Below are 18,769 nucleotides of genomic sequence, written 5' to 3'. Positions count from 1 at the left end.
GGGGACATGCCAGCTCTTTCCCGGAAACCACGAAGCGCAGAGGCTAGCAGGGAGCCTGCCAGCCCCGACACCACCAACTGGACAGTCAACGGCCCGGGCAGCTGTCCTGACCGGAGCCACCAGGATCCCTTTTTGACTGGGTGTTCTGGTCGAACTTTTCTGAGCTTACTTTTCAAGCCATCTACTTTATCTTGCAGTGCTGTGTTTTTCACCTTTTTCAGTAGAACAGTGTTGCATCTATTAGGAAATGTCTAGTTTGTTTTCCTTTAATTTTGACTAAATTGGTTCAAACACTTTACTCATTTTTGTAATCAGTAGCACCTCCAAACTTAAGTATGTCTGAAAAATAGCTAGTTTTCAGCAAAGAATTGCACTTTAAACTGAATCCGTGTTATCTATTGAGTTGAAAAAATACAGAATGACTGACTAATTTTAGAGTTAATGACATCTTGACAACAAAAAACAGTGAATCTCAATTTATTCTTTAACATTTTTAGGTTCCTTACCTTATCCCTAATATAAAAAGAGCAATTGGTGTCAGTTTGCCAAAATAAGCTTCTAGTAGCATGCGGATTTATTTTATTATTTTTTGGTCTGGCACTCTGGCCAACACAAGGGAACTTCTGGAATATCACTTTTCATTGCTGTATTTACAGTAAAGTAAATAAAAATGAGAGTCTAGAAAAAACCCTGTGCATTAAGCTAAATTTCCAGACTAGAACAGCCTTTAGGGATACTATTCAACCTGTAGAACTAGAAGTAATCAGATGAGATTAGTGGTATTAGAAAAGTCATCCTGTCCAGCTGCTAGACTAATGCTTTTCCAGTCTGTATTTTAACTCTTTATGTATACATTAGGTTGGGATTTTCAAAGGGACCTAAAGGATTTAGACACCCACTTCACATTGAAAGTCAATGAGAGGTAGGTGTCTGAACTCTTCCGCCTGTTTGAAAATCCTACCCTGACACATTGTCCTGCTGTGGTTGAAACAATCCTAACAAAACCCAGTTTCTCTAATCACTATAGACAGGGATATTTTTCCCCCTGAGAGCTGTGTTATAACATTATTATTTTATTACTACACTAGAACTCAGAAGCCCCAATCAGGATTGGGGCCCTATTGTGCAACACAACGGAAGACGCAGTCTCTGCCCCCAGAAAGCTAAAATCCAAGAAGATTTTAACCTTTAGAAGTGGTCAGTTCCATCATGGTTTGGTTAGCATGGGTCTCAAAGTAAATTCCTCTTCACAATGATCAGGGCAACATTCTAGCATGGTTTCAACTCTCATGCAATCAGGGCCTTCTCTTCATCTCCAACTTATGGTGACCTGCGAGATGTTAACATTTGCTACATACCCTAAAGTAAGAGAGAAAACCACTTCTCTAATAAATCTTATTTATTTTGTAGATTACTTCAGCTCTGAATAAAGAGAGTCTTGTAGATGGCAAACTAGAGGAGGTAAGCAAACAAAAACAACAAAAATCTTTTTTGCCATATTAATATAACAAAAATGTGCCAGGTAAGAATAATTTCTCTTTTAACTCAGTAGTTGTACCAGAACATATGAATGACTCAGATTATGAGAATGTTGCAAATTTACAATTTCCACATAAAATGCGAAAGTTCATATGAAAAAAAATCCCTGAAATCTCTGGCTCTAGAATTGTGTGAATATCATTAGTTAGTTTATTTCTCATCACCAAGTTAGCAGTTAATGGTGTGTTTGTTTTAGGATCTCTGTCTACAGGGAGAGAAATTAATCTTGACACTTGTCTTGTAGGGTTTCTTTGTTCCTCCATATTGGTTGCTTTTTTAATCCTTTTGTAGTGTCCATTACAATGTTTATGTTGTCTATGGGTGTAGAAAGGTGCCATATCCTTTCTGTTGTCAGGCAATCTCTGCAGCCTCTGGATCATTAACAAAAAGAATTGCAACGTGTTGGGGGAAGAGCCACCCTGGTTTTTTATCATTTTAAAATAAAAAATGGATTTAAAAAGAAATCTTTTTCAATATTTGGGGTGGGGGGAGAGTAAAGGACTTCTGTGATGTCCTCTCCCTCCTCTGGTCTTAGGAGAACCACAATGGCTTGGAAAGCACAGAGTAAATAACCTTCTTAGCTAGCCCAGAAATAAACAGCTCCTCTTCTCTCTTTCTCTCTGCAGCCCCACATTCTCAGCAAGTCATGTTTTTGTAGGCAATCACTACTTATATTGCAATTTCTACCTTCCCTTAAACAATTGCTAAAACAAAGTGCTGTGACCTCTGGTTAAATCTAATTAAAGTAGTAATTCACACTAATGGTAGTTCCAGGGAGAAATATAATCTGTGACATTTAAGTGCTCATCACTCTGGAGACAGACAGTAGGGAGAATCCTGCCCTTATCATATGGAATGAGGAAGCTGGGGAAGGGAGCTCTCACCACAGCAATAATCTAGGGGCTGTCCAGGTCCAGGATTGTAGGGGTGGGAGAAGGTAGAGAATACACTGCCAGGCAGCATGCTTTGCTCCTGTCAAGAGGAGCAGTTTGTGGCCCTGGCTAGTGTGTGCTGTACATTGCTGGATACGGATTGAGGGGGCTGCCTACTCTTCCCAGAGTGAATATGGTGCACCAGTCGGTCTGGAAGCTAGGCCCTTCTTGTAACGTGGTGCTCACCGTGCCCTGCTGGGGTCAGCCTCCTGGCCCCTCTCCCCAATGAGTCAGGACCACTTCAAGCTGGTGCAACACCTGTGCTCTTTATTCCTGTGTCCGGTCCCCCCCAACCAGCTCCAATTATTTACAGAGCATTTACAGGTTTGGCTTAGCACAGGCCTCAGTCCCAACAGGCTCCTGGCTCCTTCTGTGCATACTCTCCCCTCCTGGTCTCCACCACCGTCCCCCCGAACTCACTTCCTCTCAAGCTTTTAGCCCCTGTTAATGAGGCTGGCAGGTGTGGCCAGCTTCCAGGACAGTCCTAAGTAGTGGCCCAGCCCCAACCCACTCCCCCTGACTGGGGCTGGGGTGGCAGGAGCTGATTAGGGCTTCCCCTGCAGCGCCTTGCCGTACTTCTCCCCTAGCATACCTGTCTGCATTACAGAGAAGGATTTGGCCTAATGGTTTAATTTTCAGCATGTGGGACTGAATCTGAGATTCCCACAGCTTTCTTGTAAGAATGGCTTGCATTGAATATGCATATTTTTTTTCTTTTTAATGGTCTAAAGTGATAGTGAAATATACCCTCGCCCTACATTCTCTCCCTCACACTCTCTCCTTTGTCAGAGTCTGTTACAAATGCTCTTCGTTTCATCATAGTGCACGTGCTCTTTTGGCTACCGTCAATTAGTGTCAAATTAAAAAAAAGTGGCTACATGTGTTCAGATGGCTAATTTGAAACCTGTGGCCTGGTCTACACCTACAAATTATATTGACCTAGCTGCATTGCTCAGGGCTATGAAGAACTCTGTGCCCTGTGCAAAGTAGTTAGGTCGACCTAACCCCCACTGTAAATGAAGGAATTCTTCCATCAGCATAGCTACCATCTCTCAGAGAGGCGGATTGTCTGCATCAGTGGAAAAAACCCTTCTGTCGGCGTAGGAAGCATCTACCCTACAGCAGCTACCATGGCGAATCTGCAGCGCTGTAGCTGTGCTGTTGTAGTGTGGATGTGGCCTAAGTGTGGCTCTAGTTAGTGGGAAAAACCGAGGAAGTGAAGACATTTACATTTCTGCAAAAGGAGTTCTGCTCTTGGCAGACTCGCTTTGTATATTGTTGGGCTCGTGTTCCTTTTAATCTGTGTTCTTCACAGCTGAGTGTCTCTCTCTCTCTCTCTCTCACCCCCTCCCCGTCCTGCTAACTTTTTCCAAATGTCATCTTCCATTCTCTGCAAAAGGCTCTTAAAGAATCTGACCAATCAGTACAAAGTGATGAAGAAGATAGCCACGCTACTGAAGAGCCGTTCTTGGGAAAGGTAAGCGTTGGCTTCTGTATTAACTATGTTAGGTTATCACACACTTACCCACTGCCTTAACAGCTCATTTCCTTTCTGGTGCGTCTTTCTAATGTTCTCTTTGTGTGTGTATTGTACCTGTGCATATTTGCACAATGGCAAATGAGATGGGAGGTAGTCATTCAACAGTTTCTCTGCTCAGGTTTGGTCCACACAATGAAAAGGTTGAGAACTCATGTTCGAAGGAGACTCACACTGGGTAGTACACATTTCTATATGAATTTTATTTTAAATTAAAAAATTAACACGTCGTGCATAGATTTTCACATTGGATTTGAGATACTTGAGGGGTTTTTTTTAAGTGAAAGATCATAAAGGGTTCTGTTGTAGAGGCTGCTGAATGCTCTGGCCCTTATCCAGTATAGCATTTTTAAGCATGTGCTTAATTTTCAGTGTGTGAGTGGTCTCATTTCAATGCCCAGAGCAAGTATGTGTTAAATGCTTTGCAGGATTGAGCCAGGGTGCCCAGGACTTTGCAGGATCACGCACCAGATCTCTGTGCAGTAAAGTTAAATGTTAGCTAGATAGCATTAACATACAGAGCAACCTTTTTGTGGGGAAAAAATATTTGCTTATTTAAAAAGCAGTACATACCAACCTGATGCATCATGCTGGAGCAATTAGATGCTTGGACATTGACTCACCCTGACACCTTGAGCAGGTGACGTAACTTTTTGGTTTCCCTCTCTGTAAAACGAGGATGTTATCATCTGCAGTCCTCACAGTGGGACTGTGCGGATTGATTACCGAAAGTTTCTGGGGTTTTTTTTTATTATTATTATTCTGTGCATTCATGCATGGAAATCCCAAGGCTTGTAATTGCTCGCAATGTCTAAATACTTGCCAATGTACTTAAATGAGCCTCTTCCCAGTGAGGTGAACCCTGACGTTTTTGAAGTGTTTTTCCCCTAATTGCATCTAGTTTTAATAATGCTCACCAGTGATCTGTCAGCAGTGGTGTTTGTGCATTTACATTGCTAGGTAGATCACTAGGTACACTCAGGGCTTTTCCACAGTGCCCAGAGATTTGCTTTGTGCAGGTGCCAGGAGAAGTTAATGGCATTGTGTAGAAACACAGAGCATAACAATGCTCTTTAATTCTAAGTTAGTAGCCTCTTGGGGAATGGCAGTAAGAAAGCATACCATGCCCTCCAATATAAGGTGTATGTCTTCAAACATGGATTTATTTAGCCATATCTTTGCATAGGCTGAAAAACTGCACTTTTCCTCTCTAATAGAGAACAAAAGAGGAGTCTGAAGATCTGACACCTGGAAAAGAAACGTTTAACATCTCTGTCAGTGGAGGTAAAACCTGTTTATATTGATTTCATGGTACTTGCAAATATTTTTACTTATTGAGCTATCACAACTGTAGTATTACCTAAATTCTCTTTATATGGAGCCTTCTGCCTAGGGAATGTCAGAGAGTCTGTTATTTACTCGCATTTCAATTATTTTCACTTCTATATTAGCTTTCACCCAACAGTCTCAAAGTACTACAACACCTGTGTTAGGAAAAGTAAGGAATTACACAGGGATTGCTTTCCCCATCACTACAATGCATCCATCTCTGGGTAGTTTGACACCTTTTTAACTGCATATAGCAACTCTACACAACAGTTTAGGACAGACTGTTAGGAAGGATCCTGTACCAGTTGACACCGAAACTAGAGGAAGGGTTTAGTAGACAGCCTATTGTTACCAGAGTTCAGATTTGGTCGGGACATGGGTGTTAACACTTCATTGTTACCAACATTCCCTGGGGATCTTTAGCGACCACCGAAGTTCAAGGCCTTCCTTGTATATCTCATCCACAAGATAACACTTCAAGCATCCCTCTGGGGCACCTGGCATTGGCCACTGTCAGCAGACAGGATACTGGGATGGATGGACCTTTGGTCTGACCCAGTATGGCCATTCTTATGTTCATCCCCGACAAAATACATTGGGTCATAGTTTCAGTACTGACTCAGAAGAAAGAGCGCTGCCTAGTGAAATACCAGCAGTACTTCCTATGACACTAAAGTACGTAATTCTTGGAGATCTCTTATCCAAGTTCTTGTTTGGCCTGACGAAGTGGATTTGAGATTTCTTGGGATCATAGTACAAGGTGATAATGCTACAGGCTCTTTGGCCTTGATTCAGGAAATCCATCCTATTGAGGGCAGCACTTAAGCACATACGAAAGTGTTGTCTTGAATAGCAATGAACTTAAATATGTGCTTAATTTTTTTCCTGAATCAAGGTCTTTAAGAAGAAAACAGCCCAGCATCATGGAGTGAGAGAAACTGCTACTTGACTCACCTATATAACTGTATGTTTAATGCCTATTTTATTTTGAAGCAGTAAAATTGTTTCAAAACTAAATTATTCTTCCTGTTGCAGATGTTGATGGTTTGATTACCCAGGCTTTGCTGACTGGTAACTTTGAAAGTGCGGTTGATCTCTGCTTACATGATAATCGCATGGCTGATGCCATCATATTGGCCATAGCAGGTGGACAAGAGCTGCTGTTGAGGACGCAGAAAAAGTATTTTGTTAAGATGCAGAGCAAAATTACCAGGGTATGTAGCTTTTCAACTGAAAACTAAAACAAAATTTGTGTGTATAGGCTTTCAGCAGACTCCTGAAACTGTTTATGTTCTGGTGACATACGACTTTCCTTGCTATCTTTGTACATTTGTTTCTAGGAGAATTGAAGGTAGGGTAAATTCATTCATTGGATCTGTGAGTGAAAGGGTGTTTTTCTGTTTTGTATATTGTTAAGCAGAGAACAGGCTTATCAGCTGGGATGAAGAGCAGCTTTTACTCTTATTTCTACTCTCTCTCCCCATCCTTCTAACATTTGTTGATCACATTGAGTAAAAAGCATCCTCGCTGATGAGCAAGGATAAATATCTAGTATCTAAAAACTCAGTGTTTAGTGTATGTGCAGTGTCTTATCTGGTATCTTTAGCAAGTACTGTACTTACTCCAGCTGCAGCACTTATTATGTTACTTTCTGTCCAGTCAGTTGGAGGAGACATTTTTGCTGATGTTTTGCTCTATTGTGTACAAAGGTTATCTAAGAATAGCAGGACTAATCTAATCACACGACATCTATGAGACAGTGTGATATGGACATCTGGTTATATCTGCTTTTCAGCTTCTGCCTTGTTGGCAATGCTCCTTCAGTTCTTTGCCCCCTGCCAGTCTCTTACGTCAGAGCGTCAGCAGAAGGTGCATGCAAGAGGAGCAGCCATCAAGACATTCTGTTACCAAAGTTGGCGTTTTGAAACTGACCGCGTATTTCAGCTTTTGCTTCTCACTGTTCCTTTGTCATGGAACGGCATTTAACCGTGCAGTAGGAGGAGGCAACATTAAAAATAGCAGGTTTTTATCCCCATGCTAAGGTCCCGAATTAGCAAAGCACTTAATCACATGCTTAACGGGGAGCAGTGGCTTCAAATGGGACTGCTCCTGTGCTTAAAGTTGAGCAGATTGCTCAAGTATTTTTCTGGCTCAGGGCTTAAGGCTGCAAAGCATGATCAGCACTAACACATGGTCTCTAAGCGAGTCTTTACTGACCATTCCCTATGATATGATTGGGGCAAGGGCAGTTCTCTTTTGTCTGGGGTAAGAGTGAAGAGGGAAAATCTGTCCACCTCTCTGAGACCTTTTCTAGATATTTTTAGTAGGCTTAAAGAACAGAAGTACAGGTATTTCAAATACTTCTTTTGGCAATCCATCCTTTGGAGAGAGGCAGTTCTGTGGAACACCAATCCCTTACCTATGTGTTGTGTTAGCAAATGAGTGATACATTTGTCATTGCACAAATTTTATTTTTATTAGTTACTTGCCTTTGTTTTTCTTCTAAAGTCATGCAAACTGTTTGTTTGATGCCTGACTGTGTTACTTACAAGGCCTTTGTTCACTAAATATCAACACAGCTGTGGAGTAAATCAGTATTCTGTCTAAAGTGGATGAGTAACTGGAGGGCAGAGCGGAGGCAGGGAAGGGAAAACTGAATACTATCAAGATCCTGGCAGGTTGGCTCACAGGACAAAGGGCAGGGTTGTTTAGTTAGTGGACAGAGTATTGTTGATGCAAGTCTGGGTTGCCTCTGCGTAGGGCATTCTTTTTTAACTGCAGTGAAGTATGCTGCTAGGGGTGTAGAGTTTAATAAAATGGAATTAAAAGGTTTGGTCGGCATGCAGTTTAGGAACAAAATCAGTGACGCCCCTCACTTTGCCCTGTGTTGTGCAGAAGTTTTATAACTAAATTCTTAACCAAATAAAGATAACCTTATACTGTAAAATAATTTTTAAAAGCTTCTGCAGGGTCCCTGATTTGCTGATTACTGTACCCGTGTGACATCGTGCTCAGGACACCCAGAGCTGTGAGCCACCATGTTCCCACTCTGCCTTAGTAAGAGTGAGAGCATTGCTGCTGATAAGCTATGTGTCAGCTCCGTGACACACCAGCCTGTTTGCCTTGCCAGCAAACGCTTCAGGACTCCACCAGCCTAAACCTTGCCTTGTAGGTGACAATCAGTGAACCCCAGCTCTCAAGTTCCCCAGAGATGTCTCCCTGCACAGGCCAGTCCCTCTCACTGGGCACTCACAGAAATTAAGTTCCCTGCCTCCAGAGAGACAATACATACACCAGCATGTTAGGTTAGCTAAGACTCACACTTCCATACAACAGCACTGAGATGGTTTTGTAATAAAACAAGAATAAGTTTATGAACAAAGAATAGAAATTGAAGTGATACTAAGCAAGAGAAGGAGACAGGTATGGTTACAAATAAAACAAAAGAAAACCTGCTATAAAATAAAAGTGACTAAAACTTAATCTTTCTTTGCGTAAGTTCTTTGTATGTACATCAAATTACTAGCATTCCTAGCCTTTCAGACTAGGGAATCCAACTTTTACAGGCTCAAAGCATGCTGTACCTTTGTCCTCTCAGTGATGGGCCCCTTCGGGGTTCTCTCCCTTTCTTGTTATAGACAATAACCCCCAGAAATGTATTCTTTGAAAAGTAAGTGCATAGGAAGTTCCTCTCCCCTGCTGTTTGTTCTTCAGGCTGCAGACACCAAGCCCTTTCTTTCACCCTCTGGTCAATTTGCTTTTTTAATTAGTTTGGTCACTTTATTTCCCTTAGATACAAATGTACCTTCTGTTGTACTTTGCTTGACCCTGGCAGGCTGGTGAATCCACATTTCTGGGTCTAGGACAGACCTGTTCATCTGCTCTACTCAGATTGCTTAGTCTGAACACATTTTAGGAACATATTTCCAGCACACATATGTAACACTTTACACGCTACCCATTCATACCTCACTCAATAACGCTAATCACCACTGTGTCACCAAATTTCAGAAAATACCTTATTCAATACATGTTTATAGTATGACAGGTTTCAGAGTAACAGCCGTGTTAGTCTGTATTCGCAAAAAGAAAAGGAGTACTTGTGGCACCTTAGAGACTAACCAATTTATTTGAGCATGAGCTTTCGTGAGCTACAGCTCACTTCATCGGATTGATTCCATTGTTTATTCTTTGTGGTTCAGACCCTCTTTTTCCCCCTGGGACATTTGCACCCTGATCAGCACATCATGTGGTGTGAATTTTATAAAAAGGATACTTGCTGTGCTGTGTTGCCTTTGCCCTGGTTTCTGAGTTTCACTGGATCCCATCTAAATGTGAATTCACATAATCTTTCAGATGAGTAGAGTCATGGTGACATATCTGTCCCAGATACGCTGGGGTTGGGCACACAGCATAGATGTAAATGATATGGGGTCAGGAATGGGAATTCTACAAAGACGTCATTTGGTCCTTCTCTTTCCTTCCAGCTCATCACTGCCGTTGTGACAAAGAACTGGAAGGAGATAGTTCAGTCATGTGATTTGCAAAACTGGAGAGAGGCGCTGGCTGCTGTGTTGACTTATGCTAGGCCAGATGAATTTGCAGCTCTCTGTGGTAAGAAAATTTAAGAATGGATGTAATTTATTTTACTCAACTTAAGTGAAACTATGCTTTTAAATACTCCAAAGTTATTTTCCTTCATATGAATTAATTTAGTCATGATTAGTTCCTTTATTGGATAATTCCTTTATTTTGGATTATGGGAACTCACTGGAATTTTAAAGGAATACAATCAACTTGAAATCAGCATTTGATTATCTTTCATCTCCCACCCAACCAAATCTGTCCCTGTTCCTGGTCCAACATGCAGCTCCCCCTGTTGCATCTGTTCTGTGAGCAGACGGCTCTTCAGTCTCCAGGGATGCCAGTCCAACTCTTTTTTTTCATAAGGCAGTAAATTCATTGTTTTAATTTTTTGGAATAAAAGAAACATAACCCCTAAAGGTGATCCATTCCTAAATCATTGTACAATTCAAAGGTGTTTCTACAAGGAAAGAACAGGTATGCCTCTTCATGGCCAAAGCAAAGCACAACCACTGTTATCTTTTACTATAAGCCAGCAGTGCTGGCCATTAATATGAGAGCTGTGTCTGCTAAGAAAACAGTATATAATATTCTTTGCTTACGGGATGCCAATTAAAATGTTTCAAAAACATGACTAGATGAGGCAGAATTGTCAGACAGATAGATTAACGGGATATGTTAGGGAAGAGGCAACATGACTTTTGTAAAGGGAAATCATGCTTTGCACATCTATTAGAATTCTTTGAGGGCATCCACAAACATGTGGACAAGGGTGATCCAGTGTACATTGTGTAGTTGGGCTTTCAGAAAGTCTTTGACAGGGTCCCTCACCAAAGGCTCTTAAGCATAGTAAGCAGTCATGGGACAAGCGGAAAGGTCCTCTTATGGATTAGTAACTGGTTAAAAGAGGAAACAAAGGGTAGGAATAAATGGTCAGTTTTTACAATGGACAGGTAAATAAAAGGGTCCCCCAAGGATCTGTACCAGTGCAGTTCAACATATTCATAAATGATCTGGAAAAAGGGATAAACACTGAGGTGGCAAAGTTTGCAGATGATACAACATTACTCAAGATAGTTAAGTCCAAAGCTGCCTGTGAAGAATTACAAAGGGATCTCAAAACTGAGTGACTGGGCAGCAAAATGGCAGATGAATTTCAATGTTGATAAATGCAAAGTAATGCACTTTGGAAAATGTAATCCCAACTGTACATACAGAATGTTAAGGTCTGTATTAGCTGTTACTACTCAAGAAAGTGTTCTTGGAGTCGTCATGAAAACGGTTCTCTGAAAATATCTGCTCAATGTGCAGCAGCAGTCAAAAAAATCTAACAATGTAAGGAACCATTAGGAAAGGGTTACATAATAAGACAGAAAATATTATATCGCCTCTATATAAATCCATGGAATGCCCCCACATCTTGAATACTGTGTGCAGTTCAGGTTGCCCCATCTCAGAAAAGATACATTAGCATTGGAAAAAAATACAGGGAAGGGCAACAAATATGATGAGGGGTATGGAACAGCTTCCATATGAGGAGAGATTAAAAAATCTGGGACTGTTCATCTTGGAAAAGAGATGACGAAAGGGGGTAATGGAAGTGTTATTTACCCCTTCACATAACAGAAGAGCCGGGGTCATCCAATGAAATTAATAGGCAGCAGGTTTAAAACACACAAAAGGAAGTACACCTTCACACAACACACAGTCAGCCTGTGGAACTCGGTGCCAGGGGATGTTGTGAAGGCCAAAACTATAACAGGATTCAAAAAAGCATTAGATAAGTTCCTGGAGTATAGGTCCATCAATGGCTATTAGCCAAGATGGTCAAGGATGCAACCCCATGCTCTGGGTGTCCCTAAACCTCTGACTGCCAGATGCTGGGCCTGGATGACAAGATTGATCACTTGATAATTGCCCCATTCTGTTCATTCCCTTTGAAACATGTAGCATTGGCCAGTGTCGGAAGACAGGATACTGGCTTGATGGACCATTGGTCTGACTGAGTGTAGCTGTTCTTGTGTACAACCATGTTAGCACTTTAAGTTGTTAAAGCACCTTGTAAAAATTAATTCTCCCACCGCAGTAGGAGGAGGGAAGTGCTGTCTCCTTTCCACAGATGCCCACACTGAGGCAGAGAGGAGTTAAAGGCCTGCTCTTGCTTCTGTTGAAGTCAGTGGATGAAGAAACAGGTCCTTGAGACTCAACAAAGGCCACACAGCAAGTCAGTAGGAAATCCGGGATGAACGTGGAGGAAATTCAGCCACCCACACCATGTGTTCGCTCCTGCACACCACACTGTCTCACCTCACCTTATTAGCATAATAAACCAATGGCTAGCCATGGTTACACCAGCCTTATGTTCTAAACTTTGTTAGCATTACTCACGTGATGGATACTGCCATTGATGCAAGCCAAAATATATTGTTCTAGCAAATCAGATTGCCAGGCACGTGCAAATAAAACACCAAAATGAAAGACAAGCTCAGACTAGCCCCCCTCATTTGTCCCCTTTGGACACATGAACATGTTGCACAATTAGTCTGTTTTCAGCATGAGTGTCAGGGAAGAGGGTTCCCACACTTTGGGTTCCTATGACTTTTCAGGTCAACACTGAGCCACATTGGGCAAGCAGCATCAGGAATGTGTCACAATGCCTGCCTTCCCTCTGTGCAAGATGGGTAACATTTTCAAGAGCACCCTAAATGACCGAGTGCATATGCACAAAACAATGACAATTTTAATGTTTCTCTTCTACGTTTTGCTAGATTTAGAGTTTTGGCATATATTTGAGTATCACAACAATTTTCATTGTCTTACCCAGAGCTAGTCCAAGCATCCTGAGTGGTACTTTGTTTTAACTATCAAGTATTTTATGAGATGACTCAAATGCTTTTTATTTGTAATTCTTAGATCTGTTGGGCAATAGACTTGAAAACGAAGGGGACAACCTCCTGCAGACACAGGCTTGTCTGTGTTATATTTGTGCTGGGAATGTAGAGAAATTAGTTGCGTGTTGGACTAAAGCTCAGGATGGAAACAGCCCCTTGTCCCTTCAGGTTAGTGTCTTTGTGAAAAAAGGTGTTGAGTGACATGCTGTAATAATTTGGTGTGGTACTTTTGGTAAGTATGTGGGTTTGGCTTTTAAATAAGTTTATTTTTATACAGGATTTTGACAGTCCCTCTGATACTTGCATATCCTTCAGCATGAAAGTGGTGTGTTATTTTAATGAGTAAAATACGATTAGTTATAAATGGCCTGTGCTGACACTATATTGCAAAACATGTTCAACGTTTATCTCAGCTTGTAAAAATAAGGCTGTTGCATTTCTGAATATATATACTTTCTTTGCAAGGGTTGATAGATCATTTAAGTTCATTAGAGACCTTGATTTCTTTTGAAATTTGCTTTTGGAATAGATGGTTTAGAAACTTTGGGGACTAAGTACCTAAAAGTAAAATCCAGAATAGTTAGTCACAGGTGTTTTTGAAGGTGCACATGGATATATTTATTTTCTGGACTTACATATATGTGTTGTGCGCCTTTTAAGGCAAAGTCAATATCTATTTCCCTGCAATAAGGGAATTCTTGCATATTTTCTTTTTCTTTTTATGATGCCATCCTATGAAATTGCTTTGGACTTCAATTTTAGAAGTAATACTGCCACACAGTGCCATAGGTCAATATTTGCAGTAGGCTGAAGAAAACAGAAATATTTTAGAACTGTATTTTATGTTATCATGCATTTGTAGTTAAATTTCAGATAACTAGAATTACTTCTAAGTCTTCTGAACAAGATTTCCTTTTTACAAAAATATCTTAGATTTGAATTTGCATTTTGATTGTTTTGCTTCACCAGCTCAGACTATAAAAAACACAAATGAGCTAATATTAGATCTCAGCGAACTGTGGTATAGGAGAGCTGGAAATCCCAGAAACTATTATTTTAATCCTAGGTGAAAAAAAGCTTGCTGATTGATTAAGATATTCACTTACTTGGAAAAAAACAAGAGTGAACTAGAGAACAGTCTAATAAACACACAATACTAGTGGTGTACTGTTGCGATTCATGTGTGGGTCTGGATTTTTTAAATTCTGTATCTTCATTTATGGTCTAGAAGAGGGAGTAAACTGCACATGAATGAAATTAACAAATTATACTAAACTGGGAGCTATTGCAAATACGAGTGAGGATGGAGGAATAAGAGAAAGATAAGAAATGTGAACAGAAAATAACACGGTGAGATTAGGGTGATCAGATAGTAAGTATGAAAAATTGGAATGGGACCCCTGGGGGGGGGGGAACGGTGCAATAGGCACCTATATAAGACAAAGCCCTGAATATCGGGACTGTCCCTATAAAATCAGGACATCTGGTCACCCTAGGTAGGATGCAACTGGGAAAAAAAATACTAATGAGTACATCTGGGGGAAAAATAATCCAAAGCACAACTGTTCAATGGAAAGGAGGAAACTGGGGAATAGGTTTCAGACAGAGAGCGAGGGTTGATAGACGTTTCATTGAACATGGAGTTTGCAGTGCTGTTTGGTAGTTAACATTTTTGAAAAAAAGGACCAATGCAGTTTTGGGCTGCGTATACAGAGGCACAGTTGTTAAAGGGTGGTGCAAGCGATGAGGAGAATGATTTTGAATGGTACATGGGTTTAACTAGGAGTCATGGAACGGAATCAAGAAATGGAAAATTTATGATGAATATCAAGAACAGTTTCTTGTCAGTAAGAACGATGAGACTGTGGAATAGTCTCCCAGAGGGAGTGGTGGAATACTCTTTGCTTAAGATGATTAAAACTAGAGTTGCCAAAACACTATTAATGGTACATTAGGGAACAATCCTGCATTTGCGAGAAGATGGATTAGAGGACCTAACAGGTCTTTCCCATCTCTACTTTATGTTTTTAGGAAATGTTTGTAACGGCAGTAAATAACATTTTTTGTTGACTAATGAAAATGAAAAAATGGCTGCTGATAATCTACAGGTACCTTAGATCTCATAAAATAAGAATTTTTAAAAGCTTTTCTTTATGGAGTAACCAGATTACTGCTGGTTTATTTAATGTCAGTACATTTTAAAATACACTGAAATTGATGGTCACTGATTACTGTTCTATTATCTTGCTCTGAATGTTACACAGAACACGAGCTAATAATCCTTGGGAAAATCTTTATTTTCACTCTGCTTAAAATAATGTAATGAGACCTGTGTAGTATGCCAGGTTGATCTCGAGTCTATTACTGACATGCTGTAGTTAGTGGCCATTTTCTCTCACTTGATCCTGTGAACTTGTTGTTTTTCCCTCTGTCATAATCCTCCAGGACCTCATTGAGAAAGTAGTAATCCTGCGTAAGGCTGTGCAGTTTACACGATCTATGGATGCCGATGCTGTCGGGGCTCTTCTGGCTGAGAAGATGAGTCAGTATGCCAATCTGTTGGCTGCCCAGGGCAGCATTGCTACTGCATTGGCTTTCCTTCCTGCAGACACCAAACAGGTAAGTGGCCTTCACTTTCCTTCTGCTCCCTTCTAGATGAACAAGCTTTAATTGATAATTAATTAATATGCGTGGCACTCATCGTGTACAAAACTGTCACTTGAAGTCATGTTCCAATGTGGTTTGGAGTTCTTCTTCCCGCTTAGAACTGCATTGACAGGGATTATTATTGTGCGTAGGTGGGAAAAATCACTGGAATGGAACATGGTCTCAGTATAATCGTGTCCTGGTGCCTCAAAAGTTGCAGGGTGTTTTGGAAAATAAATCAAGGTGAAGCCAAGACTTTGCTTTGTGGACCCCAAGTGACAATGCTTGCTCTCTAACAATGAATGGTTTAATTCCTCTCCTGATGACCACTTAATGTGAATTCCACAGGTTTTCCAGGGTGGCTACTGGACTATCAGTTAATTCTTGTATACGTATTGAAGTTCTTTTTATTTCTCTGAGCTGTGAGAATTGCATTTCATTCTTCTCCCTTTTTGGCTCATGGCGTGCCATTCTCCTGGCCAGTGAGGATTAGAGAAGAGCCCTCCAGAGCCAGTCACCAGTGGTTGTAGCTGCAGTCACCCCTCATGCCCCACTTTTCCCCTCTCTCCACATTTCTGTGGCATTCCCACCATTGCCGGCCTGGGAATGAGAGTACCAAACTTGGGATTCAATCCACACTTCCAGTAGAGTCACCTGCACCGGATCCAGCTGGAATGCCTGTTTTTTGGCTGACTAACAGATTTGCTTCAGCCAACCAGACCACTGTTCAGTGGAATATCCCATCCTCTTTCGAACAGTCGTTTGAAGTTTAACTGATCAGTAAGTGGCCATCCATCTGTTGATTTGATGCCAGAGATTCCACTTGGTGTAATTACGTGTTTGCTTTGGTTTACTATTTGTAGCCAAAGATCGTGCTGTTGCGGGACAGACTTTGCAGAGCCCAGGGAGAACTTCCAGTGGGACAGGAGGCACCAAAGTCCCCGTATGAGAGAGAACCCATGCCCAAGGGAAGAGCTGGACCTGTGGCTGGACAAATGCAGATGCCCCAAGGCCCAGCCCAGCAGTATTATCAGCAGGTAAGTGACTTACAGCAGTCAAGCTAAGCAGTGCTCCCACCGCGTGGGGTTTGAAGATGATGGCTTGTGCACTTTGTTTCCTTCAATGAATCCGAAGTGTGTGTGATGTGCCTAAAAGCCCTTTGGACAGCAGTTCCTTTGTGCTTTCTTGCCATCTACGTAGATGCCTCCTTTACTCTGCTTTTGGACACACCTCTCAAATATCTGATCAAGCAGCTTAGGTTTGGAGATACTTTTTTCCTTAATTTAAAATGTATTTCAGTGCAAATCACTACATCTTCGGGGATATTTTTATTTTTGTTTTCCCCTGCTACATGCAGCCTTTGGGATGCAGTCCTGTCATGCAGTTACCATCTCTTCAGCAAAGGACAGGCTGGCTTTTCACTCTGCAGCCCGTTGCTCTGTAATCGGCCAGAGAAATTGCTGTACAGCTGCAATAGCAAACTCACGGCAGGTGATGCCGATTCTGCTGGCCCATGCTGTGAGTCAAATGACGGACATTACAGAAGACTGTGCCAGAGGATTGGGTGGCCAGTAAAGCCTCATGGTTAAAATCTCTTCCCCGTGGTGTGGGGAACAGGCAGGTGGAGTAGGAGCTGTGTAAGGAGAGCATCCGCACCCTGGGCAGGGATGAGGTGCTGTGAGGGAGGCCTGGAAAACCAAAGCGTGAGGTGTGCTGAAAGAATGAGTGAGTGAGTCTGGGGTAGAGGAGGAAGTTGTTGGGTGGGAAGGCAAATGAGATATAAAGGAGGTGGGGACCTTTGAGCTAGATTGGACTCAAGGCTGTACCAAATCATACTACATGGCAGAAGGGGGGGAAACAGGTTTGCCATTACTGCCATGGGTTGGTGTGAGACACGCCATCTCAGCTGTTCTCCTAGTTAAAGTGTGATCGCCAATCCCTTAGCAAGCCATTATTGATTGGCTGGCTTTTGTGCCACCAGCTGCTTTCAGCCAATTCCTTGAGAACGGGAAGCGTGTATTAGTGTTATGGGAACGGTTTTTAAATGAGGAAAATGGAAACGGGAAACTAGGTCTGCACTTTTGGTTTCCCGTCACACCCTGGGCCCTGAAGATGTGGATTTACTGAAATGCTCGCACTTCCCGGCCTTGAGGCATCTGATGCGTCAAGTAAATCAAGTAGTTGCATCTTTCCAGCTTTTTTGGATTCTGGCTGTGGAGGGGTTTATGCTGCATCGCATCGCATCAGGGAAATGAAATTATTTGCTTTTTTTGAGGGCAGAAGGAAGAGGAAAGGCTGAAGGGTCAGGGATGTTTGGCATTGTTGTCTTCCTTCGTATATCAGTGGCTTTGAATGCCTTTACTGCAGACTTAACCCCAGGTGATTTCCTGGATGTAGAATTTACAAAAGGTAACTTTCAGAGTGGTCAAAAGACTTCATTAGATTGATGCAAACATCACTGTGCTTGATCTGTTTTCAGATACATTATTAAAAATAATTAAGCCAGCTTTTCCTTTCTGTGTCTCTCTTACCTTCCTTCCTGTAACCAGTGAATTGTAGTTGCAATAACCTTCATATTCTGTTATGGAAAATGTTAGCTTTCCTAGATATGAGATGGTCTTGGTAATGCTTCAAACTGAAGTTTCACGTTTTCTACCCATTAGAGTGTTAAATGCTAGGAAGGGGATGGGAGAACTGTTACTAAAAAACAACAACAACACTTGTTGTTGGTTTAAACACAAACCAACAAGTACATTCCAAGTGAACTGTGCAAAGAAATTTTTGACTTGCTTCCTTGTGTTAAAAACACAATTCCGCATTTAGGTACTGCAGGGATTTGATATTAACGGGGTATTACAGATGGACATGCAACATTGTGTAGATTGGACAGAGCAAAGTAAAATGTAGTATTTGAGCCTTCACTTTTAGTTTCATTGCCATTGGCTCCAACTTGGGAGAGCGCTTGAACACACGTGTAAGTCCATCATTCCTATTCAGGCCAACACTTAAGCATGTGATTAACTTTAAGCATGTGCTTAATTATGGGCCTCCGTCTGTGTTGCATTGTAATACTCTTTTTTTCAGTAGGCAAAAAGCATCTAATTAACTTTTTAAAATTGCAAACTGGTTATTGATCAGATCATGCACATTCATATTTAGGAAGTTATTAAAATGTTCATATTTGTTGTTGTAATGGCTCATGATATAAAAAAATACATAGAATCATAGAACTGGAAGGGACCTCGAGAGGTCATCTAGTCCAGTCCCCTGCATTCAAGGCAGGACTAAGTATTATCTAGACCATCCCTGAC

General features: G+C 41.4%; 1 protein-coding gene across 11 annotated transcripts in view; it reads left to right on the top strand.

Annotated features, from left to right (window-relative positions):
• Window positions 1-18,769, top strand: part of SEC31A (SEC31 homolog A, COPII component) — a 69,737-nt gene that overhangs the window by 27,058 nt on the left and 23,910 nt on the right. For all 11 annotated transcript variants that reach the window (XM_073340520.2, XM_073340522.2, XM_073340521.2 and 8 more), the window contains 8 exons: window positions 1,411-1,461; window positions 3,871-3,948; window positions 5,226-5,292; window positions 6,373-6,551; window positions 9,825-9,951; window positions 12,835-12,980; window positions 15,258-15,431; window positions 16,322-16,495. In XM_073340520.2, the coding sequence (XP_073196621.1) occupies window positions 1,411-1,461; window positions 3,871-3,948; window positions 5,226-5,292; window positions 6,373-6,551; window positions 9,825-9,951; window positions 12,835-12,980; window positions 15,258-15,431; window positions 16,322-16,495 (996 nt within the window). The remainder of the gene's footprint in view (window positions 1-1,410; window positions 1,462-3,870; window positions 3,949-5,225; window positions 5,293-6,372; window positions 6,552-9,824; window positions 9,952-12,834; window positions 12,981-15,257; window positions 15,432-16,321; window positions 16,496-18,769) is intronic.

Source organism: Lepidochelys kempii, chromosome 4 (genome assembly GCF_965140285.1).
Source record: "Lepidochelys kempii isolate rLepKem1 chromosome 4, rLepKem1.hap1, whole genome shotgun sequence".
NCBI lineage: Eukaryota > Metazoa > Chordata > Testudines > Cheloniidae > Lepidochelys > Lepidochelys kempii.
The sequence above is the reverse complement of the archived record's forward strand: the minus strand, read 5'-3'. Positions and strand labels throughout refer to the sequence as shown.